At 44.4% G+C, this 23,144-nt stretch overlaps 3 protein-coding genes across 3 annotated transcripts; 1 reads left to right on the top strand and 2 right to left on the bottom strand.

Moving 5' to 3' along the window:
• Window positions 1-33: 33 nt before the first annotated feature.
• Window positions 34-6,372, bottom strand: gpr161b (G protein-coupled receptor 161b). Its single transcript, XM_071919730.2, has 6 exons — window positions 6,212-6,372; window positions 5,103-5,490; window positions 2,808-3,529; window positions 2,484-2,591; window positions 1,908-2,033; window positions 34-1,670 (listed from the first exon to the last, which is right to left on the bottom strand). The coding sequence occupies exons 2-6, from the start codon at window positions 5,444-5,446 to the stop codon at window positions 1,393-1,395; spliced, it is 1,578 nt and encodes a 525-aa protein (XP_071775831.2). The 5' UTR covers window positions 5,447-5,490; window positions 6,212-6,372; the 3' UTR covers window positions 34-1,392.
• Window positions 6,373-7,014: 642 nt separating this feature from the next.
• otc (ornithine transcarbamylase) lies at window positions 7,015-11,367 on the bottom strand. Its single transcript, XM_071919744.2, has 10 exons — window positions 11,201-11,367; window positions 10,928-11,066; window positions 10,745-10,826; window positions 9,700-9,787; window positions 9,170-9,323; window positions 8,922-9,044; window positions 8,608-8,661; window positions 8,380-8,529; window positions 7,490-7,627; window positions 7,015-7,338 (listed from the first exon to the last, which is right to left on the bottom strand). The coding sequence occupies exons 1-10, from the start codon at window positions 11,281-11,283 to the stop codon at window positions 7,279-7,281; spliced, it is 1,071 nt and encodes a 356-aa protein (XP_071775845.1). The 5' UTR covers window positions 11,284-11,367; the 3' UTR covers window positions 7,015-7,278.
• Window positions 11,368-11,985: 618 nt separating this feature from the next.
• On the top strand, window positions 11,986-22,808 carry rpgra (retinitis pigmentosa GTPase regulator a). Its single transcript, XM_078285927.1, has 16 exons — window positions 11,986-12,016; window positions 12,442-12,567; window positions 12,686-12,778; window positions 13,002-13,064; window positions 13,176-13,334; window positions 13,468-13,617; window positions 13,829-13,987; window positions 14,338-14,493; window positions 15,004-15,128; window positions 15,271-15,483; window positions 16,058-16,655; window positions 16,804-16,895; window positions 18,705-18,926; window positions 20,088-20,715; window positions 20,908-22,139; window positions 22,281-22,808. Exons 1-16 carry the CDS (start codon window positions 11,986-11,988, stop codon window positions 22,806-22,808), a joined length of 4,575 nt encoding a protein of 1,524 aa, XP_078142053.1.
• Window positions 22,809-23,144: the final 336 nt, after the last annotated feature.

The raw sequence follows: 23,144 nt of genomic DNA, 5'->3' as shown, positions 1-23,144 counted from the left end.
CATGACTGGTAAGGGATTTGTCACACACAGCCAATGCAGGACAGGTGGCCATTGTTTTGGTAGCTGTTGGTCAAACCACTAACACAGTATGGCCTATTATTACACCCCCACCCTCCCACTGATTCACACCACAAGGGAAAAAGCAAAGGGACTAAAGTGATTTTATGGGAGTACAATTCAAGGTCACTTGTTAAGTATTGTCAAATTGGCACACGTACAGCTCTTTTCACTCTTGGGGAAAAACAGTTTGCTCATAAAATGTTATGTAAAAAAACTTTAATAGAGGAATCTTAATACAAAACTTTAATACAAATATTTGTATTAAACCGTTATAGTGGAAATCAAAAGGTTATAATACCTTCCTGGTGGTGTATTGCTGCTTCTTATAAAGTAGTACCGTACACAAACATAATACAAAAATACAATAATGAGGTAAGACTGAAGCACCAGAATCGGCTACCAATATCCAGTCGTTCAGTTTGGGAACTTGTGCTCTACTTGTGTTGCTTAAATAACTGTGATGCTGATGGAGAAACTGGTGGAGTGTGTAAATGCAGGTAAAGCACATGTACCGCTGACATCTACTTACTAACATAATGTTGTAGTTAAAGGCCGGTCGTGGCCTCAGACTTGACACTTGTGTTACTGTACCTAGACTTGGTCTTGACTACCGCACTAATATACTCCTCCATCTAGGACCATATGGAGTAACACTGACAAAATAGTGATAATCACTTTCTCTGACATGCTAACAGATTCCATTAGAGGAAATACACACCGCATGTTCAAGTGCAATTATATGTACATAATCATCTCTGGCAGATAATCATGAAATGTCAGGAACGGACTTAATCCGTTGTTCTAATGCGCCTCAAATTACTGTAGGTACCAACCAATTAAGGAACATAAGACTCTGCAAGTACCTTACTAATACTACAAATCCTGGCTAACAGATTCTGTTAATATGATGAGGCACAGTTCATGCAAATTCTGAAGAAATACTATTACGATAAATATAGTAGTAAACAAATTACTAAAACATTGGACCATTTAGGTTACAGTAGTTAAGACTTCCTATTTGATTACATGAATACGTATAATTGCTTGCAAGGCACTCTGATGGTGTACACTTGGTCCAACACAGTGGAATGAATCATGTGCCACTTATTTATTCCTAATAATGACAATTTCAAGTATGGACTACTCATTTGTAGAAAAACCAGACTTCATAAAGGTCCACCGGCACAGCATGACCAACACCGGTGCTCAGGATGGTCATGTTTCATATGATAGTGTTGTGTTTGCAGGTAAAGGGTGTGGCAGCCCTTGCAGTTTACAGAGATACTGAAGTAGGTCTATACAATGCCCAATATTTGAAGAGGCCACTTGTGTTCAGGCTGGTAATTCCTCCGCATCCTGCTCTTCTTCATCTCTGTCGTCTTTGACTATCCCTTCATCTATACTCTCCAGCCTCAGTCTCTGGCCATCCAGGTATCTGGGTCTTGGCGCCGCCCTGGTCGTAAACAGTCCGCCCGGCAGAGCCGAAGCCTCCCCAAAGAGGGTGAGCTTAGCGTCGCTCTCTATAGCCTTTGCCAGGCAGGAGGCAAAGGTGTCAAGAGATTTGTGTATCTCTGCATGGACTTGGACGGTGGATGGGATGGTGCTTTCAGCTGAGGAGAAAATGCAGATATTATTTGTGTTGTCTACTGAACAAATGGCACTGTGGACACTGTTTAAATTTAGTTTGATTTTCTTATTTTCCTTCATCCATTTCCTCTTTCATTACTCTTTATTTCCTCTTTAGTGGTAGTCTGTTGACCACATCCCCATTTTTCACAGCCTCAAAGAGTATGAATTGAGTTCCCTCTCCTCTAATTTCCTCTTTCTGGGTAGGAAATGACAGATACCTTTGGAATGCTCCACCTGGTCTTCAAAGGTGACTGAGCTCCTCCTCTTCCCGGCTGTATTCCCATGGCACTGGGGATGGGAGGAGCCGTCGGTGGAGAAGTTATCCAGCAGCATCACGTCTGTACCTGCGTGAGAAACATGACAGAGACATAAGGGTTGCTTCATAATATTTGAAAGCGGTGATTTATAAAGAATTTACAGTACAAAAAAAGTACAAACCATCTCCGTACTATCTGAGACAGAGTGGCCAACACAGTCAATGAAATGTGTGGACCATCAGACATTTCTTTGCACTACACGCCATTACATGCCATTACATGAGCTGTGAAGCAGGAATGTGAGGTTGACCGTGGGAGTATGATGCAACAGAATAAATAAGACCATCTGCCAGCAACAACACCTTCATGTTTAAAAGTGCAATGAATCACCTTATCTCCATTTTATCTTCAAATAAAGAACAAGAGTCTGGCTGCTACAATGCAGAATGGACAGAATTCGATTGCAGAAACACCCATGTTAAGGACAATGGAAGGTATTTTCCCCCTTTCCCTCTACTTCCTGTGTGCAACACTTACATGAGTCCTGAGTGAAACTGAAGCCAGTGTCTCCTGTGCTGCTCCCAGGGGCCACCAGCTGCCCTCCACCAGCCAGCATGGCTGTCAGGTGTGGGGACATACCCAAGTCTGATGGAACACAACAGGTTGACAAGTGGTCACCATACAATATCACATTACATCACAACAATACAGCAATCTTAAGTCTATGATTTGGTATCTCAACATAAATGGCAAGTCAGATAACATCCATACCAATCCAAATTGCGGCCTGCCACTCAAAATGACTTCAATATGCCTTCAAAATTTCTTGTGCCACAAATAGAGCCAGTGCTGCTCTCCCACCTGTGATTCTGTTAGAGATGCTGAAGAGGCGGGACGTCCTTTGCCGTGTGGCGAATGACTCTCTGTAGTAGCGATCTCCAAAGCACATCCCCAGTAGCTCCTTCCTTACCGTCTTATTCCACAGACCATAGATGAGCGGATGGCACACCGCGCTGCAGAAGGACAGCCACGCTACCAGAGTCTCCAGCCCCTGAGACACACTCCCCTGCCCCCATAAGGCCTCGGTACACACCACCCCGACATACGGCCCCCAGGTCATGAGGAAGGTGCCTATCACCACCAGGATGGTGACGAAGGCCTTGCACTGGCTCCCTGCGTACACCAGGCTCCGCCGGCTTCCATTGGAGGAAGTTGAGGTGCTTGAGTTCTTGCGTCCGTTCCTCTGTGCTCCTGTGGAGTCGTCCTGCGCCACAACCACCGTCCCACAGTGCACCTTCCGGGCTTTCATTCGGGCAACGCGGAAAATGACACCGTAACAGGCCAACATGGCGATTAAAGGGGGAAGGCTGCACCAGGTGACCCAGAAGGCCGTGTAGCCCGGCTCTCGGTGCCAGGATGCAACACAGGTCCACTTGAAGCAGTCAAACTCGAAGGAGGACCAGCCGAACAGAGGGGGCAGGCAGCCGACCAGGGAGTGCAGCCACACGTAGACGATGACCACCACCGCCCGGTTCCCTGTGATCTTCATGGGGTAGATCATCGGGTAGAGCACTGCGTAGTACCTGTTGGGATGAGAGGAGTGTAGAGTGGAAACCCTGTTGAAAATCAACTCAACACCTTTCTCACGGGAGCCTTCTGGTCTAAGCAACACAGCGACAGTGACCAGTTAGATATTTACAGAATCCTTGGCTAGAGGCTGCACTTTTTTCAATGATGCTATTATGCGTTTACAAAAAGTTGCAGTGAGAACAGAAAGGGAGGGGCTCGGCAGGAGAACAAAAACATGCACTGTAATCTAAAATCCCCAAAGGTGAGGGGGGTAATTATGACCGCAGTCACATAACAGTGAAGACTGTATGCTGCAGAGCAACAGTAGGTCTTAGTAGCTACATTTCACAGCCCCTTGTGATCCTTCACGACAGGAATAACAATAAAACGTAAACAAAAGTGGCATTCAATGCTAATTCCAACCAACCTCAAGTGCAATTCCTCTACACACCAGCCTCAAATGATGCTTGTTTATGTCATACTACTTCTCAAAAAAAAAAAAGGTACAGAGTCGGTCTGTAACCCAAAAAGCTGAAAATAGAGTTAAATTAGATGGATCAGCTATATCTGTGTTGACTATCTGATTTTTACTTCCTAAAAACAATCTAAGAACTGCAAATTAACGCTGCATTCACTTCAGTTGACAGTTATGTTAGCTAGTCTAATGTTTGTCACTTGAGCTGGGAAAATCTCCAGAAAAATACCACCACTGGAGTGTGTGGTTAACCAGTCTTTATTTACAAGAGTACATATTGACCTAGAAGGGAAATACATCCTAAAACAGAATTCACAGAGTATGTTATTCCAACAACCTTGGACAGTTTGGCTTTGATATGTGAACATGAACACGTTTCTTATCATCTAGAAACAGGAGAGACAATATTTTTATCCCTTATTTAACCAGGCAGGTTAACAAAGAACATATTTTCATTAACAGTAGGTAGTTGCAGGGAGCAGAAGGGTTACACCTAAGAGCTGCCCATTACGGTGACAGTCCTCTACTGTTGGCCACAGAGCGGTTCCACTGGAGCAGCCAGGGGTTAAAGGTATTTAATCAATAGCACATCAGTTGTTTTCTCGATTTTCCCAGCCGGTCCAGGAACTCAAACAGGCTACCTCTTGGTCAAAGTCTTGATTCTCTAATCATTAATTACGGTCATCAAGAGACAAATACATGATCTGCTCTATTAAAAACTAATGCTGAACGAGTTTTGTGGAAACAGTGACAGTACCCATGCTGATTTTATGTGGATTTGGGCACTTTTTCTGCTAACATTACAATGAAACAAATCTCAGTTTGACTTAAAAGCTCCAACATTGTGAGTCCACAATGTGAGTCTCCAAGTAATTACCAATGGAGCAGCTCCAGGTTCTCCAGTTGGTCAAGTGTATAAACAGGCGTAACTATGAGCAACCCAAGATCATAGGAATAAAATATGTCAATTCTGTTTTAAGGAGGAATTTTCACTTTAAGGACATTACACTCTCACATGATCTCATTATTTCTGAGTCATAGTAGACTTCTATCTTTCATGTTTAGCCAAATGCCTACAACTATGATTATGATGTGGGATGCTTGGCACGAACCTGTCAATGGCAATAGCTCCCAGAGTGAGCATGCTGGCAGAGCTGATGAGCAGATAGAGCAGGGCAGTGAAGTTGCACCACACCACTCCAAACACCCACTCCCTCTTGGCTGAGCTCACAGCCACGAACGGCAGCACCAGCACGGACAGCAGCAGGTTGGACAGCGTCAGGCTGAAGACAAACTTGTTGCTGGGCGTGAGCAGGTAAGGCCTCCGGTAGAGGGTTGCCACGATCAGGAAGTTCCCCAGGCAGGCCAGCAGTGTGATGGTCACGATGGAGACTGACTCCAAGACCGCCGGACCCTCTCCATTCCCCACAGGGGTGCAGTTCCTACTGGTGTTCATGGTGAGAGACTGGGCCACCAGGCAGGTGAAGGCATGGTAGGAGACTGGTGAGGAGAGAGGACACAGTTGCAAAAAAAATGGGAATACTAGAGTGTTACAGAGAGAGACCCCTGCTGAAACATCTGTGGTGACATGTCTGTGGATTATCTTCACATAGCTACTAATCCAATGCTTATCTTCATCATATTCACAGTGAAACTTCAGCTGCTAGCCCTTCATGGCTTCAGGCACAGTACATTTTTACCATCCTAGGGGGATGTGAAGCACAGGAAAAGATCGTATCATATAACTGGACCATTCATTACAGGCTTTACATCAGATGGTTTACAAAAATCAAAGCTTGGGAGGTTCAGGTCCACGCTGAAAAAAAGCGTGTGTTCAAAGTTCAAGTTACAGCCTCAAAATGTGTCCCATCCACGAGTCGTCAGCCATCCAACTTATCTCGCAGCAAAAAAAGAGAAAAAAAGTCAGGATATCTACTAATGTAACGTTACTTGGTAACGTTAACTTTTAGAGTGAAAAAACAACCATGTAACTGTTAAAGTTCAGTTAACAGTGACTGAAGCGACATTTTTCCAGATTCCCCATGGCTATTTAAGCAATACATTTAAAGACCGTATGTAAGCTAACTTATCTGAATGTGTGAAGAAGGTGCCGCACTGTGACCACAACTTGCTCGCTAGCATTAGCTAAAACAACTAACGTTAGCATAGGTTAGCTAAAACTTTCTCCATTGTCCCTCAAAACACAGTTATCCCTCCTTACCTGGTTTGGTATGGCGTAGTGGGTCCGCATTCTCTCCCCCAAAGGCAAAATGTCCATTTTACTTGTTTGTTTCTACACCAAAACACTGTAGCTGGCTGCTGAACCTGAAACAGCCCCGAAATCCCCTCGCCATCGTTAGTGATCCCTCCTCAGCAGAAATCCAGACGGCCAGCTGCGGCTGCAATGGCGACGGCGTCCTCCCACCCTCAACTCACTCTCTGCCTCCAGTGTGTGGGTGGTCGGGATGAGATCTGGCTTATTTTGATGGCAGCTATTCCTCTATGGTTAACGTGTGTAGCTGATTATTGCATTGCATTTTGACTTGTGCGCACTATAATCACGATCACACAGTATCTGCTGAAAAAAGTAGCCTACAGTACTCTATTTCTGATACTAGAAGTAGTGAATTAGAAGGGGGGGGGGGGGGTAGTATCAGTGTTGATGATGGCCCTTTAACTGTACGCATGCACTATTTCTTCATAGTAGGCTTGTAGTGCTTTATGAATGAAGTACTAAGTAGCATCACTTTTATCCCGCTGGCTGGACCACCCAAGAAGATCAAAGCTTCCCGCACATACACGTCATCCTGAGTCAGCCAATCTGAGAAAGGGGATGTTGCCGAGTCCGTCCGCTGGATGGCGCACTTTGTCTCCAAGTCAGCATGATGAACCACTGAGATATAAACCCTGGCATTAAAAAACATATTTGTAAAGTAATTGAGGTTTCATAGTCACAAAAACTGGACGTATAAGTGATAGAAATCTTAAAGTCTTACAAGGTTTATGCACATAATTTTATTTTGTCACTCATTTTTGTGATGTTTTACCCTGTTTCTCCAACAAAGGCTCTTGGAGACAATACAAAAGATACAGCAGTATCACCTATACACCTGAGTTGTAAACAAATTTAGAGAGCGTGGTGTTAAAAGGCACATTTGTGTACACTCAAACCTTACAGTGTCTCATTTAAAACGGATTTCAAAGTCAGGTCTATCCATATGGTAGGAATATTCATCTTAGAAAACATTGTTCCCGTGTAGACAAGGCATTTGGCAGTAAGACCCAGAGTTACAGCTTCAGCATTGGGGTCTGTGGAGTGTAGTCAGTCAGCAGAGACACCATCAGACCCTGAAAGAGAGGAGAGTTGTGCTGATGAAGTGCCTGAACACAAGGAATAAGACAAAGACTATTCTGACAGAATCAAACTGGACCCAAACTTATATTATCAACATATACAAAGCCATATCTTAAATAATTGTGTTTCATCTGGGTTACTCACCATGATGGTCCACTTCCTGTTCTCGGCCTCGGGGAAGACGAGGGAGCGGGATGAGTAAAACACCTGGTCATCCACCTCCTCCTGCTTCCGGGGGAGACAGTGCAGGAAGGTCCAGTCTGGCTTGGCCACACCTCCTGTCTGTAGTGGGCAGAATCAGACCACAGAGGAGTTATGACCTGAGTCAACTCTGCGTGACGAAACACTGTGTGGGATAATGCAAGGGGGAAAGTACATCCTCTACTCAATCTCCTCTCTTGTCTTCTACTGTTTGCCTCCTTCTAGTGTTTATTCTTCTCTACCCAGTGTCCGAAATTAACTTTTTGGCTCATCTGCCACAGACTGGTGTTTTGTGATTTACTTGCCAAGAATAATTTTACTGGCCAAAATAATTGTTGCTGTTTTCCAGAGAAATAGGTCACCCTATCAGTTTTCAATGCTATTCTGTGTATAGAATCAGGTACTGTGTGAAACATTCAATAAAGAGACAAGCAGATTTTCACATAGATCTTCAGAGTTTCATTTAAAACAATGGAGAACGTTTGTAACTTTCATCATGATGGCAATAATGTTAAGTTTTAACTAATGTAACTAATGTTAGGCTAGTTAACCATCCAGGCAGGTTGGCAAAATTTGGACGTGACCGCTTTGTGAAGAGCTAGCGTAACAGGCAGCCAATCAGGAGCCTGTTTGATACAGAGCCATTGTTTTGTTTTGATGGCAAAGACCAAAGATTGTACATAACCAAGACACTCAAATGTTATCATCTCTTAAAGTTACCAGGCAGTGTGGCGGGTGACCCTTATTGATTTAGCCACCAAACACAAATTTTACAAACAGGTGTTAATTTTGGACTCTGTCTCTACCATTATCGTAATAGTCACTGTCTTTACCTGCATGGTAATCTGGTAACCATGGAAGTCTTTGATCCTCTTTTTCTTCTCCTCCTCCTGTCCCATGCTGACCCAGGTGTCAGTGACCAACACATTGCTGCCATGGGCTGCCTCCATCGGGTCAGAGGTCAGAACCAACTGGGTCCCATGCTGAGACAAAACGGAAAGTCATTAGAAGTGGTTTATAATAATGTATAATAATGATACTGTACCTGAGGAGAACCTCACCTGCTTGGAGAGTCTCTGTGCCTCTTGAATCACACTGCTTTCTGGCTCATACCCCTGAGAATGAGGATACAGTTTGAGCTTCCTCTCTGATTAGCATTAATAAGCATGAATAATGTACAACATAATAGAGAACCACACCCAGTAACTCCTGTCACACAAGGAGTAACTGGGGAGATGAGATGCTGAAGGCTGACTGCATGCATGTCTACCACAAGAAACTATAAACAAGAAGAGTAGGGAACAAAAAGGGAAATGGACAGGCAAATAAATAATATAACTGGCAAGAGTACAAGATCATGTAAAGAGAAGCAAACCTTGGGAGTGGCAATCCTGAGATGAACTCCCAGTTTGGCTGCAGTCATCATGAAGGAGTGGAGGACGTTGTTCCCATCTCCGATCCAGCTCACTGTTAGTCCGCTAAGTGACCCGTAATGCTCCTACAAGGGAATGGTAGTCATTTAGAAAGCAGCAATTCAGCATCATTTACTGGATGAAACTTGTAGGAACAGTATAATGTGGAGTTGTAGATCAGAGGAACATTCTGTCCGAGATGTTGCAGTACCTGTAAGGTGAGGAAGTCGGCCAGGATCTGGATTGGGTGGTAGAGGTCAGACAGGCCGTTGATGATGGGGATGGACGCCTCCTTTGCCAACTCCTCCAGGGTGGAGTGGCTGTACACTCGTGCCAAGACAATATCACACAGTCCTGAGAGAACCCTGTAGTGGTTCATAGAGCAGCACAGAGATTAGAGAAGCAGACATGTACCGGAAGGTCTGCGGTTCATATACCAGACCGGCTGGGAAAATCTGGGTGGGAAACACTCTCCCCTCCCTCAGTAACTATTGTTGAGAAGCCCTTGACAGTGGAGCTGTTCAGTGGCCAACAGTAGAAGACAGCTCCCAGGTGTGAATGTGTGTGAAGCTGAACTTTCCTTGGATAAACAGAGGTAAAAAAATAAATAAATAAAAAGTGCACATGTACCATAGAAATAGCCAAAATGGGACTCACATTTAATTTGCCATTCTAACACATTTTGATTTTTGATATTTCTAATAGTTATAGCATAATTTACTAAAGTGTCAAAACACTCACCTAGCTGTATCTGTGCCACTCTCATTCACGCCCAGGTGGATGTCCTGGGAGGTGAGGAAACAGGGGTGCCCACCCAGCAAAGCAAAACCTGGAAGGAATGATACACAACAGGGGCTGCTTAAGCGATGCAGACCATGGCTTATGCACGTCTATTCTACTTCAAGATCAACTTCAACTCAACTTTATTGTCCCAAATGGGCAACTGGTGCATGACAAATGCACAAATCTTTCACACTTATGGAAATAAATACATGGCCATGCTTTGTTCACATAAATAGCAACAGATACATACATTTTGTGGGGGTACAGTATACAGTGAAGTATACAGAAAAAGAGCAGTGGAAATAGATGTTCAGTTTCTTTTCAGGGAGGCACTGAAAGCAGCTTTTCAGCAGTTCTATTGTATCCTGCATTAGCGTTGACTTCTGGACCACTGAACACGGTAGAGAATGGCATCAGCCCAGCTAATAGTATGGGAGCATGCATTTCTATCAGATCAAAACCTACTCAGAAAATGCCACCCATTTTAAGAATTAAAATGTTATTTCTTCACCCCAGGGCAGCTCAGTCAATACTTGTGAACATGCACCACTCTTTCTTAAAGTCTTTGTTGACCCATAGGTTTTTTGTGAGTTTTTGCACCCAAATGAGGCTTAAATTCTGGTTCATACCTGTTAGCAATGCTAGATGAACTTCATTTTGGTGTGACAACTCAACTCAGCATCTTATGGCTGCACAGTCAGTGTCCCATTCATTGTCTATGGAGCAGCTGCTGCTTTTCCCAGTGACATCACAAATTCAAGGGTTTTCTCTCTGATTTTTAGCTTGACCAAAGAGTGGAATTCACAAGAGAAACAACACAGAAATAACAAATGTGAATTCTTAAAATGGGTGGCAGTCCCCTTTAAGCATCCATGTAGCTCATCTGTTTTACAAACTTGAATGAACTTGATACTGGTTAGTGGTTTTATCAATGTTTACAGTCAGGATGTTTGACTAAACTACATGGTATACAAGTAGGCAGACCCTCACACAAAACTCACACCTGTTTCAGTGGACATTCTTGTTCTGGTGCTCCTCTTCTCAAATATCATACCAATCGACTTCCCTTGCAGAAGAGGCAGATACTGAAATAGAAACGACAAATGACTGACCGAACCAGAGGCTGCACAATAAAACTCGCGGGTCCACGTGCAATGGACACTGCGTTTATCGGTAACTTAGCTACCTGCTTTCCATGTTTGATCCGATGTTTCAGATCCCCTGACACCCACAGCAGCCTCTTGATTTCTTCTGAATTGAAATCTTTCAATGTGAGAAAGCTGCGACCCTTTAAATTCACTGAACCAAGGCATGCTGCTCCAATGCTGAAACAGTATAACAAAGTCATAATGCATTTATTAGTTGTGATAGTAATTATTTCGCCCGACAGTGACTAGATAGCTAGCAAAACCTGTTTTGTTCTCGCCTGCTAAAGTCGAAGTAATCCAGAATCTCTTACCTAAACCCCCGCACCCGAGTGTTTTGGAAGGTTTTCAAACATTTGAAAACGGGACTGTTAACAGAGAACAATTTAGTTGACATTGCAGCTCAAACTAGAAGTCCAATGGGGTTAGAAGCTAGCAATGCTGACTAACTATTTCATCAGAAAGAAAACAGCTTTTCACTGCCAACAGCACACAGCACAGCCCGCAGCGGCGTGGCTGACAGGCGAAATCAGCAGAGAGAACGTGGAGGCGGGGCGGGGCTTCTCGCATAGTGGTTTACTCTGGGGATTCACAGGGTTGAACAGGAATGTTAATACATCATTTATTTTAATAGATAGTAGTTAAATGTTAATAAGTAAATGCTATTTTCCCGCAAAGCAATATGGTTCTTGAACTGCCAACTTGGTTGCTAAGCCAATAGCCACACATAACAACCAGTAGTAGAGTGTTGACTTTCGCAGGTGTGTGTTTACAAAGTGTTTTACAACGGCTTCGAACGTCTTCAGCCAATCAGAACAGAGGAACTATCCCTTTAGAAACTTTATTTCTGTTTGTGTGGCGTGTCAGGGCAACGTTATGAACCACATCATGGCAGCAGCATGCTGTTTTGCTCACGAAATAGCCTATATTTATACTAATATTATTAATTATACTGTCATTTTTTACAACATTATTACCACGGACTGTGTTGGCAGAAGGATGTTATGCCTCTTCCGGTTCAGCCCTCTGACGTTTCATTCATTCACCTGACACCGGTAGACGGTGAGATGCGAGGTGTGAGAGGGATAACGGACTGGAGATGACGGGACAGACCGATGTTGACATACCCGGTGAGAATATTTTCTACATTTAAATTATACAGAATAGGCGTCTGCTTATCCGTGGTTCTTACCTGCCCAATGTACTCAAGTATCAATTAGAGCGGCCTCTGTGTGTGTGTGTGTGTGTGTGTGTGTGTGTGTGTGTGTGTGTGTGTGTGTGTGTGCGCGTGTTGTGTGCGTGTGCGTGTGCGTGTGTGTGTGTGTGTGTGTGTGTGTGTGTGTGTGTGTGTGGTAAACCTGTTGCTATTTCTGGCTTGCTGCTGCTACTTAAATGGCTAGAGATCTGACAGCAGGTTGGGATTTAGCCGGCAGTAAGAGAACATTAGTCAGACTGTGTTGCCATTTAGTCATTTGAACATTAGTGGGCATTAATCTTACAATTGTCATAATAAATTATCCTGGCTGTCTAAAATGAATCATACATTTCTCATCAGAAACTGGAGCCATCTTCACATTTGGAAAGAGCAGTTTTGCTGGCAATGTGCCTAGTAAATTCTGGTTGAAGAATGACCATCCAGCGCACATATCATGTGGAGGAGAGCACACTGCTGTCATCACAGGTGGACACCCTGTCTCTCTGTTAATGATGAATACATACTGTTCAGTCATGCATATTAATGTATATTTCTCCTGTAAGTAAACCTTCCAGGTCTGTAATAATTCTTGCTGTGTCTGCAGGCAATGGTAAACTGCTCATGTTTGGTAGGAATAGTTGGGGTCAACTGGGACTGGGGGTAAAGCCCACTACCAACAAACCTACATCTGTCAAAGGTCAGTTGCTATACACCTGGACAGGAGAAACATTACTTTCAGTATTTTATTTATTTATTTTTTTAATCTTTTATGCTGTGTTGTAATGCCGCCTCTTACCCTGCTCTAGCTGCTGCTACCTTCTTTTTCTTATGTCTTCTGTTTCTTGTTTTTAAATAAAATAAATAATTAAAATAAAATAAATGGTTTTAGTGGTAATAATAGTTTGTTTTTTCTCTTTCAGCCTTGAAGTCTGAGAAGGTGAAGCTTGCAGCTTGCGGGAGAGATCACACAATCGTCTGCACATGTAAGATGAAGAACAGATAATATTTGGTTTCTCCTTGGCAGATGTTTCTATGAAAGGAGGTAGTGGGAGCTGTTTGTTTCTGTGTTTCATTCAGGTTTTGCATCTTTCCAGGGCGGGGGAGTGTGTATGGAGCTGGCAGTAACCAGGAGGGGCAGCTTGGTTTGGGTCATTGCAGCGACACTACATCCTTTCACCTGCTGCCCCCCTTCTGTGACCATGCACCGATCAAAATGCTTTCTGCAGGATGCAACACCTCAGCTGCCTTAACAGGTTAAACAGTGACAAGCAGTGATAGATAGTCAGGATGTAGTTCTGGACAAATTCCCAAACTGCGTGTGTGTGCACTTACGATTGCATGTGTGACATTTGGTTTTCCACCTTCTCTGTTTGTGTGTGTTGGTAGAGGATGGGAGGCTGTTCATGTGGGGAGATAACTCAGTGGGTCAGATTGGATTGGGGGACGAGGGATTTGCACCCGAACCCAGAGAGGTGAACGTGGGGCAACCGGTGTCCTGGGTGTCCTGTGGGTACCACCACTCAGCATTTGTCACAGGTACAACGCAACACAACACAACACAACACAACACAACACAACACAAGAGACACTCATACTTCAATGAATCATTTCATCCTGGCGTAAACCTTTCATGATGCACATAATCCTGAAAAGCTTTTCATTTGAGGTTTGCTGACAAAGTATCAATCTTTTGAATACCATTAACTCAATTGATTATGCTTGCTGTGTTGTCTTGGGCTTGTCCCAGTCGATGGAGACCTCTACACATTTGGCGAGAGCGGAAATGGAAGGCTTGGTCTCTACCCAGAGCAACTGGCCAATCACAGAGTCCCTCAGCAGGTGCAGGGCATTCTGGGTCGCGTCACCCAGGTGTCGTGCGGCGGGGAGCACACTGTGGCACTCACAGGTATCATGCAGAGAGATCGTTGGTTAACAAAGAGCTTTGTTCTAAAATGAGACATCCACCATTTGAAAACAGTGACACCTTTTCTTACTAAATGACTACTAGCACAAACTTAAAATATGTTATGGTATTTTTTTAAAGGATAGTGTGTAAGTTAAGTCTTGGTTGACATTTTACAGACTTGACTGTTTATATTTCAGAAATAGTGAATGTGAACTTCATCTAATGAGTTTATTCAAAACAAATAAAGCATTTTGTAAATTAACTTTCTGAATTTTCAACTCCTAGCCTTGTAAACAAGGCAGCCTCTGTTTTCCCCTGTTCATTACCTTTCTGTTTGTTTTTTGTGCCAGAGGAGGACGTGTACACGTTTGGCAGGGGTCAGTACGGTCAGCTGGGCCAAGGGACATTTCTGTTTGAGGCTGATCTGCCAAAACCATTGGAGCACTTTCGTAACGGCAGCATCAGCCACATCACATGTGGAGAGAGCCACACTGCTGTGATCACAAGTACGCTTTAGATTAAGAGATAAATTAACCATTTTGGCCTAATGAAAAATCAATTAAGATCGCTGTAGTCATAATGATATATATATATATATATTGTGATATATTGTTTTTAGCTGGGTTTTCCCTGCCCTGGCTATTCAACTCTTTGGTGGTCCACATGATTTTCTGACCACCTAAGTGAAAATATTAAATAGCCAAAACCCCAAAATGTCATTGAAAATTGTATCTTTTCCTTGCATACGACTCCGGAATTAGTTACAACAATGTATTTCTTATAAATTAGGCTTCTGAATGGATTCCAACAGCTTTATATTTTATTTTTACTTTTAAAAGATCTTGAAACACCCATCCTCATTGGAAACACGCTATGTTTCCACCCCAGCCAGTCAGGGAAAACCCCAATGTATAGCACTATGCAACAGTTACAAGGCCATCACACCTGATAAGTGCAGCAGTAAAGTAAACATACCCTTCAACCTTATATAATGTATTTGTCCTCCTCCTCCACAGACAGTGGGCTGCTCTACACTTTTGGTGATGACCGCCATGGGAAGCTGGGGTTAGGGGAAGAGAACTTCATCAACCAGTTCAGCCCAACTCTCTGCACACGTTTCCTCCAGTACAGCGTTCAATTAGTGAGTGAGTGCAGTGCAAGTGCTGTACACCGTACGTGTGAAAGTAAATGAGCGAATGAGGAAGCAAACCTCCACTCAAAAGAGCAAGAAAACAAAGTACATTAACATGGTGAAGTGAATCCAGGTGTGCTGCTGTGTTCAGGTGACCTGCGGTGGGGATCACATGCTGGTCCTGGCCGCACCAAGACCTCCAGAGAGCGGAGGAGAAGTGATGGAGAAGGACAGCAACATCACAGAGGACCTTTTGGAGCTGAGTTACACAGAAATACTCTTGCGGGACGCTCCCATCGCTCCCAGCACACCAGCCGCACCCCCGCTCTGGTCCCTCTCTGCTCGAGCCCGCCGCAGAGAGAAGGTGAAGAGCTACACATTAGTGCTCATATTCCTGACATTACCAGATGCTTACAAGTAAAAAACGTATTTAACTGTAATTGTGGTCAGCTGTGGTCATGATTTAAAGTCCCCATGAAATTAACTCCCATTACTTTAACAGAGTTTCTTTCATGGTGACCTCATGCTGCACTAGTAGGCGTAAATATACATTTCTAACCAATAAAACCATCAGATTTTTCAACAGTCCCGCCCCTCCGCACCCCTCCCATCACATAAAATTGCCTTTCTCTCCCTGACCCATTGAATGACCCCCAGACTTTTGAATGATCCCTCACTGCGTTATGTCCCGCCCCAACATCCAAATCAAGGAAGTAACGATGCCATTTCATGGGGTCTTTAATTTCAGCAAAATTTCTAGTTTCAGTCATGGATAATTGTAGTCACTCTTTACTTCCAGTAGGGAGCAGTGTTCCCCCATATTGCTGCTCTGCAGCTCTGTAGCAGTGCCGCTAGCTGACTGGTTGGGGGAGCTCCATAGCTGCACTGCCACTCTAATTCAGTAAAGTTTTGCTGTTTTTTCCCCCTCTGTGATTCAGGAAAGTTCTGTGGAACAGTTTGGAGAAATGTTTCAGAACCTCCCGCCTCTACATTCTGGCTTCCTTAACACCTCTTTGCCAATGTCCAGAAATATCCAAAACTCTAAAAGGTCATCAAAGGATGTTACTACTTCTTCATCGTCCCCCAAACCACAATCAAAAGCAACTCCAAGCCCACCGCTCTCCCCAAAACCTCTATCCAAATCCACACAGAGTCCAATGTTATCCCCTAAGTGCACAAGCCCCGTCCCTTCCTACCCCTCTCTGATACCGAGATCCCCGTTTCAGAGTAAAGCCTCCACTCCAGCCTCTTCTAAATCTGAATCCAAAGAGTTGTCTTCTCCCTTCCTGTCCCCTAAGTCCACACCTCAACGCAGCCCCAGCACCCCAGCATCCCCAAGGACAAATGCCAAAAAACCTCTGTACCCAAAGGCAGCAGCCAGAAAGGCCTTAAGCAGCAGAACATCACCTCAGCTCCGGCCTGAGGAGTCCCCCGGCCCCGCCGGCCCCGCCGGCCCCCTCAGCCATGTCTCCGATAAACATCCGAGAGAGGAAGAGCAGAATTACACCGTGGAACATCCTGCCTCGCCACAAACAGGTATTTTCAACATACAATCTTAGCAGCTTACTGGAATCTCTAGCTGAGCTGAGGTTTACCTTGCAATCCTATGACTGAAAATATAGAGATGCTACTCCGGTGAATCCTGATTTTGCAATGTCTTGTCTGTCGTGTTTTTTTATTTCAGAGGTTGAATCCCTTCCAAAACAAATGGTCATTGAAGATGTGGAGGAAAATATCTCTGAGAAAGGAGTCGACTATGACATTTTGCTAAATATGGTGAGAACAGTGATTTTTAATAGCTGTTTGCAGTGTGCTTTGTCTTTGATAGGGTAGAGAAATACAGTAATTGTCCATACATTGTGTCACTGCAGTACATTATTTTGCTCTTCAGGCTCCCTGGTTTTGGTCTAGATTAAGTGCACTCCAGGGCAGGAAGCAGCAACGCTGAAGGCTCACTGACTTTTCCAGGAAAATGTGCATAGCTCAGCATGCAAGTGTGTGTATGTGTGTGTAGGCACATGTGTGTGTATGTGTATGTGTTTGTGGAGACATTTTCCACTTGGTGCAACACTGAGGTGAAATGTTGAACCATCAATTTTAATTCAACTTGGTCTTTTGGTCTCTGCAGTTTTGTCCCACATTCACTTGTTTTTTCAAGAAAGTATGTAATAAATCTCCTCAAAACAGAACCAGAGATTAGGATTGCTCCTGCCAATAAACAAATGTGTTGGAGCTCAACCCTCACACACACGCAATTGCGCGCGTGCGCACACACACACACACACACACACACACACACACACACACACATAAACAAACACACAGACAAACACACACAAACACAGTCCAATGCGTTCCAATGCGTTGGAAAAGTTGGCAGGAAAGTTGCCACATTTCATCAGTGTTTCCATAGCCAATGATGAAGCAAGCTGTGAAGGAGTCTCCCGCGTTGTTCTGTGTCACAGTGCAGCAGTGTGGAGCCCAGTATCTCCTTCTTGGCTAAGCTGTAGTGTTAAATACAGGCTTGTATGTGTGTTTGTTTGTGTGTGTGTGCATGTGTGTCTGTGTGCTCACACAGGTGCAGCCATGAATGTGTTTTAGAGAGAATAATTCACTGAATACTTCTAGAGAGGTACGCTATGTGATGGATTATGAAATAAATCAATTTGGCACATTCTAATGAATGTGCATGTGTTAATGAATTTGCTTTGAAATACCTTGTGGTGGTATAAAGCTTGTTGTGACAGTGATTAAAACAGGCTGCTTTTAAATCACACCTCACTGACCCCTAATTAACCACATTATGTTTTCCTCCAGCGCAGATGGAAATATAAAGGATTTATCTTCTTTTCTTCGTCGTCACCATGGTTCTCTCTCCTCCCACCAACATCTGCTTTTAAGCCTGTGATGACATTTGTTATGTACTGTATGCCCACCATGCAGACATGTGCTGTAAATGCAATGATATTCTTGTTCTAACAGTCAAATCTGCTTCTACTGAAAAAAACCCATCATTTTACCACTTCAAAATAATTTTAGAGATATGTTTCAAAATATACAAGAATGGGCCAAAATGTATTTTGCAGATGGCATTTATTCTAAATACATATTGGACACTGGAAATACATGTTCTTCTTATGCACTGTTGACAACATACTGTATATCTACAATTATATTCAAAATATATTCTGGCCACATTTTGAATTAATGTCATCTACATGTATATTTTGAAACATATTCTGAAATGTATGTGAAATGCATTTTTTGCTGTAGGGATGTGATTTTATCATGTATTACTGAGCAAGAAACCACATCCTTAAATTAGTAGGTACACACAAAATGTATAAATGAATATATGAAGTCAGTCTGAGACTGCTGAAAGCTGAAGTCTGCTGGTTTGCTTGTATGAGATAATGTGTGTGTCTATGCTGTTAGGGACAGCGAAATCACTGCCTGTTCTTCAGTTTACTTTCCCTTTATATCACACTGTATTGTCCGGCCTATGACCTTTTTTCTGTGTATTCCCCTGGTATTATTTTCATGTCCGTTTCTCTGAATCCCTATTTTCTGTCTGACTCTTTCCAGGAAAAGAAAAAGGGTAGAGCTCTTAGAAAAACTGCAGAAGAGGCAGAACCAGTCCAGTCCACAGGGAAAACAGAGTTAACTGCTCACAAGGTCTTACCCACAGAGCTCTTGAGAGGCTCCAGCTCGCTCTCCTTAAAGAGTGAAGTCTCTCTGCTAAAGAGCGCCAAGAGTCTGAAGAACTCCCAAGTCGCTTCTAAAGGCAAGGAGAACATTACCAAGCAGGTGAAGCCCGCTAAAATCAAAACTCAAGCTGGCAAACAACCTCAAAAGGAGCTCTCTCATGTACCTGGCACAACAAAACATGATAAAAGCAGGTTGTCTGAATCTAACCGAAGAACTCCAAAACCTGGCCGGAAGACACTGACTGAGGCACAGCAGAAACTGACTGAAATGAAGGAAAGCGGCGTGAGAAAAGGAAATTTTAAAGAAAGTAACATAAACAAAGAGCCTGTAATATTCAGTCCTTTTATGGATAAAGACTTGAAAGGGATAGCAGGCACACCAAAAAAGGAGAAAACTAAAAAAAAAGCATCAAATGTGGAAGTGAAAAGTCAACCTGTGGACAAAATATCCGCTGGGGTCAAGGTCACTGAAGGAAGTGAAGTGGCCAGCGCATCTGGCCAAACTAAAAGTTCAACATCCATAGAAAATGTTACAGAGGAAGAAAACAGGAAGGAGGAAGTCCAAAGTAAAATCACTGAAGTCAAATCTGCCCCAATGGAAGTGCAAAAGGAGACACAGCGAGTCAAATCAACTCCAACAAAAGATCTACATAAACCGCAGGCAGTTAAATCTACACCTGTCAAAGTTCAGAGTAAACCGTTGCAATTAAAATCACCACCGGTGAAAAGTAAATCAAAACAAACCATCACCACACCTATTAAGGTTAAAAGCGGTAAACCCGCAGGTATGAAATCTACGCCTGTGAAGGTTAAAGGGAAGCCGCAAGAAGCCAAATCCACTCCAGTCAAAGTTCAAAGTAAGCCTGCAGCGTTTACTCCAGTTAAAGGTAGAAGCAAAGGAAAGGATGTAGAAAATAAGTTAAGCTCTGCCAAGACTACCACTCAAAAAATGAAAGGTAAACCTGTAGACCAGCAGAAGATACTTGAAGTTGGTAGCACTGGACTAAAGGGAAAAAAGGAGGCAAACGAATCTGAAAATAAAATGACGGCAAAAGGAAAGCCAGAGCCAGCAGAATGGGAAGAAAGCACAGTTACAAGTGAAGCTGAACACAATGAAACAGCGAGCACACCCGCAAAAATCAGAGATCTAGACATTGAAGATAATATGAAGGCCACTCCGAGGAAGGCGAGAAGCAAGCCGATTGAAGTTTCCAGCCAAAATAAACCCATTGAATTGATGAGCGACCCCTCTTCCTCACAGAGCCCCAAGAAAACACAGGTGATTTCAGTCAGTGAACCTGCTGAGAAGGAGCTGCTTGTTTCTGCGGGAGACAAACTGAAGCTCTCAGGAGAGGATACCCAGAGCCTGACTGAAGATAATAAACCAAAGTGGGGGGAAATTCTCAGTGATGCAGCCTCTCTTCTTCCGGCCGTGGGGATGGCAGCTGCGGCCATGGGGGTCCTGAGTGAGGCGGTGACAAGTGTGAAGGATTTCCAGTCTGACAGCGACACGGCGGCGACCCCCACGCCGCCCAAGAGATCCGGTCGAGCTGAGCGCTTCAGAAAGCAGAGCGCAATCATCCAGCCTTCCTTCTCCTCGGCCTCCTCGCATTCGTTTTTGACTCACGCCGCTCAGGAGACGTCAGAACAAGAAGGTCAGGCAGAGGTGGATGAGGATGAGAGAAGCAGAGGTCAAAGTTCACAGATAGAGGATGAAGAGGTTTCACAAACGGAGGGGAAGAACAGCGGCACAGACGTGGAGAGTTCCCAACAAGAACACGGAGAAGAGGAGGATGAAGATGACAAAGTTAGCAAGGTTTCAGATGAGGATGTGGGAGAAGAGGATGAGGAGGACGAGGGTGGAGGAGCAGAGAATGAGGAGGACGAGGGTGAAGGAGCAGAGAATGAGGAGGATGAGGGAGGGGGAACAGAGAATGAGGAGGAGAAGGAAGAGGAAGAGGGAGAGAGTGGAACTAGCGTGGAGGACAAAGAGGAGGAGGAGGAAGAGAGAAGTGAAGGGAGTGAGGAGATAGAGGCCGAAGAAAACAGCGATTCTGGGAGTGGTGGGGAGGGTGAGGAAGAGGACAAGTCAACTGAGGGGGAAGAAGGTGAGGAGGAAACAGACTCAAGCGATGAGGGAGAAGACAAGAGTCGCGAGAAGAGTGACGACAGTGACGCTGAGGCAAGTGTTGAGGGGGAGGAAGAAGAGGGAGAAGAAAAGGGTGAAGAAAGCAGTGAGGGAACAGGCGAAGGAGGGAGTGACTCCGAGGTGAGTGAAGCGGGAGAGGAGGAGGAGGAGGAAGGGGGGAGTGAGGAAGACTCCAGTGAAGGAGATAATAAAGACAAAGAGGAAGAGGAAGAAAGCAGAGTGAGCGATGATGAAGAAAATGAAAGTGGTACAGAATCGGGCAGCAAGAGTGAAGAATCAGAAGCGGAGGAGGACGGTGAAGGAAGTGACGCAGCAGAGTCGGAGTCTGCAAAGAGTGACGAGAGTGAAGAAGAAGAAAACGAGGAGGAGGGGGAGAGCGGAGCAGAGGAGGAAGGAGAGGATGAAGATTCCACCGGAAGTGATGATGAGGAGAAGGAGTCAGAGGAAGATGAAGAGACAGATAAGAGTGAAGGAGAGGGAGAGGGTGATGATGAGAAAAATGATGAAGAGAGTGAAGAGGATGAGGCAGCTGTGGAGGAAGAGGAAAATGAAGAGGAGGAGGAGGGGGAGGCTGATGAAGAGGAGGGAGAGCAAGATGAAAAAAGTGATAGAGAGGAGGAAGAAGAGGGTGAGGAAGAAGAGGGTGAGGGCCAGGCTTCATTAGAGGAGGAAGAAGCTGAGGAAGAGGCTGCAGATGAGGAAGAAGAGGGTGGTGAAGAGGCTGCAGATGAGGAAGAAGAGGGTGATGAAGAGGCTGAAGAGGGTGATGAAGAGGCTGCAGATGAGGAAGGAGAGGATGATGAAGATGCTGCAGATGAGGAAGAAGAGGGTGATGAAGAGGCTGCAGATGAGGAAGAAGAGGGTGATGAAGAGGCTGAAGAGGGTGAGGAAGAGGCTGCAGATGAGGAAGAAGAGGGTGATGAAGAGGCTGCAGATGAGGAAGAAGAGGGTGAGGAAGAGGCTGCAGATGAGGATGAGGAGGGCAAGGAAGAGGCTGCAGAGGAGGAAGGAGAGGGTGAGGAGGAAGAGGAAACGGAAAGAAAGGTGAAAAGTATGAAGGATAATAAAGAGATAACGGTAGAGAGTGATGAGGAGGAGGAGGAGGAAGGGGATGAGGAAGAAGAGGGGGAGGAAGCAGATGAGGAAGAGGAGAATGGAACAAAAGCAGAAGAAACAGATGAGGGAGAGGGTGACATTAAGAGAGAGAGGGAAAATCAGAGAGAAGAGCCGAAAGAGGAAGGAACTGAAGGAGAGAAAAGAGACGAGGGAGATGATGATGAGAAAAATGAGGAAGAGGCTAAGGAGAAAGAAGATGGAGCCAAGGTAGAAGAGAACAAAGACGAGGAAGAGGAAGCAGAGGGCGAGGAGGGAGAAGAAGAAGAGAATGAGGAAAAAGACAATGTGGCAAAGGCTGAACAAACTGAGAAGCTGGCTGAAGAGGAACAGGAGAGCGAGGAAGAGGAGGAAGAGGAGGAAGAGGAGAAAGAAAAAGAAGGAAATCCCAAAGTGGAGGAAGAAGAGGAAGAGGAGGAGGGAGAAGAAGAAGAGGAGGGAGAAGGAGACGAAGAAGATGAGGAGGAGGAAGAAGAGGAGGAGGAGGAGGAAGAAGAAGAGGGAGAAGAAGAAGAAGAAGAAGAAGAGGAAGAAGAGGTCAAGACAACACAAGCAAAAAAGAAAGAGGCACAGAAATTGCCGCCTAAAGCAGCTCCTCCAGACAGCAGAGGGAGGCAACAGAGAGAAACCCCCAAACCGGCTCCCAGGACCAAGCAGAGGGCCGGGGGGGAACAGCAGTTCTGGAACAATGTGTTGCCTCAGTACCTGGACCTGCAGTGAGGGACAGGCTCAGCACCAACAACACACACAGTGTCCTGCCAGTGTGTCCCGGAGTAAGACACTGGACCCTCAGTCACTCTAGATGAAAGTGTCAGCTAAATGCCTAAAATGTAAATGTAAGTCAAACTAAAGAGTGACTTTAAGAAATACTGGCCACAGTTACATTACAGAACTTCAGTGAAGCTTTTGCTCCATTGCTGTGTGTCATTTGAGATACACACAGAAAAATAAAGAACCTTATATGGTTCTTTGGGATATTAAAAGGTTTGTAATTCTTAGTTATTGGGTGGTGGTTGATGGCAATTCCTCCATAGTATATATTGTGCAATTGCAAAT

Source organism: Centroberyx gerrardi, chromosome 10 (genome assembly GCF_048128805.1).
Source record: "Centroberyx gerrardi isolate f3 chromosome 10, fCenGer3.hap1.cur.20231027, whole genome shotgun sequence".
Lineage (NCBI taxonomy): Eukaryota > Metazoa > Chordata > Actinopteri > Beryciformes > Berycidae > Centroberyx > Centroberyx gerrardi.
Note: the sequence above shows the minus strand (reverse complement) of the source record. Positions and strands in the feature narration are given on the sequence as shown.

What these genes read in the sequence shown, in the direction of transcription:
- otc (XM_071919744.2), bottom strand. Translation starts at nt 11,283, where the DNA reads ATGTCAACTAAATTGTTCTCTGTTAACAGTCCCGTTTTCAAATGTTTG. An exon ending in AGTGGCACAGATACAGCTAG is followed by an intron (nt 9,324 to 9,699) that starts GTGAGTGTTTTG and finishes GAACCACTACAG; the next exon opens with GGTTCTCTCAGGACTGTGTG. An exon ending in ACAGGAAGTGGACCATCATG is followed by an intron (nt 7,339 to 7,489) that starts GTGAGTAACCCA and finishes CCTCTCTTTCAG; the next exon opens with GGTCTGATGGTGTCTCTGCT.
- gpr161b (XM_071919730.2), bottom strand. Translation starts at nt 5,446, where the DNA reads ATGAACACCAGTAGGAACTGCACCCCTGTGGGGAATGGAGAGGGTCCG. An exon ending in GGAGCTATTGCCATTGACAG is followed by an intron (nt 3,530 to 5,102) that starts GTTCGTGCCAAG and finishes TCATCCCAACAG; the next exon opens with GTACTACGCAGTGCTCTACC. An exon ending in CATCTCTAACAGAATCACAG is followed by an intron (nt 2,592 to 2,807) that starts GTGGGAGAGCAG and finishes GTGTTCCATCAG; the next exon opens with ACTTGGGTATGTCCCCACAC.
- rpgra (XM_078285927.1), top strand. Translation starts at nt 11,986, where the DNA reads ATGACGGGACAGACCGATGTTGACATACCCG. An exon ending in GAGCCCGCCGCAGAGAGAAG is followed by an intron (nt 15,484 to 16,057) that starts GTGAAGAGCTAC and finishes TCTGTGATTCAG; the next exon opens with GAAAGTTCTGTGGAACAGTT. An exon ending in TCCTGCCTCGCCACAAACAG is followed by an intron (nt 16,656 to 16,803) that starts GTATTTTCAACA and finishes TTTTTATTTCAG; the next exon opens with AGGTTGAATCCCTTCCAAAA.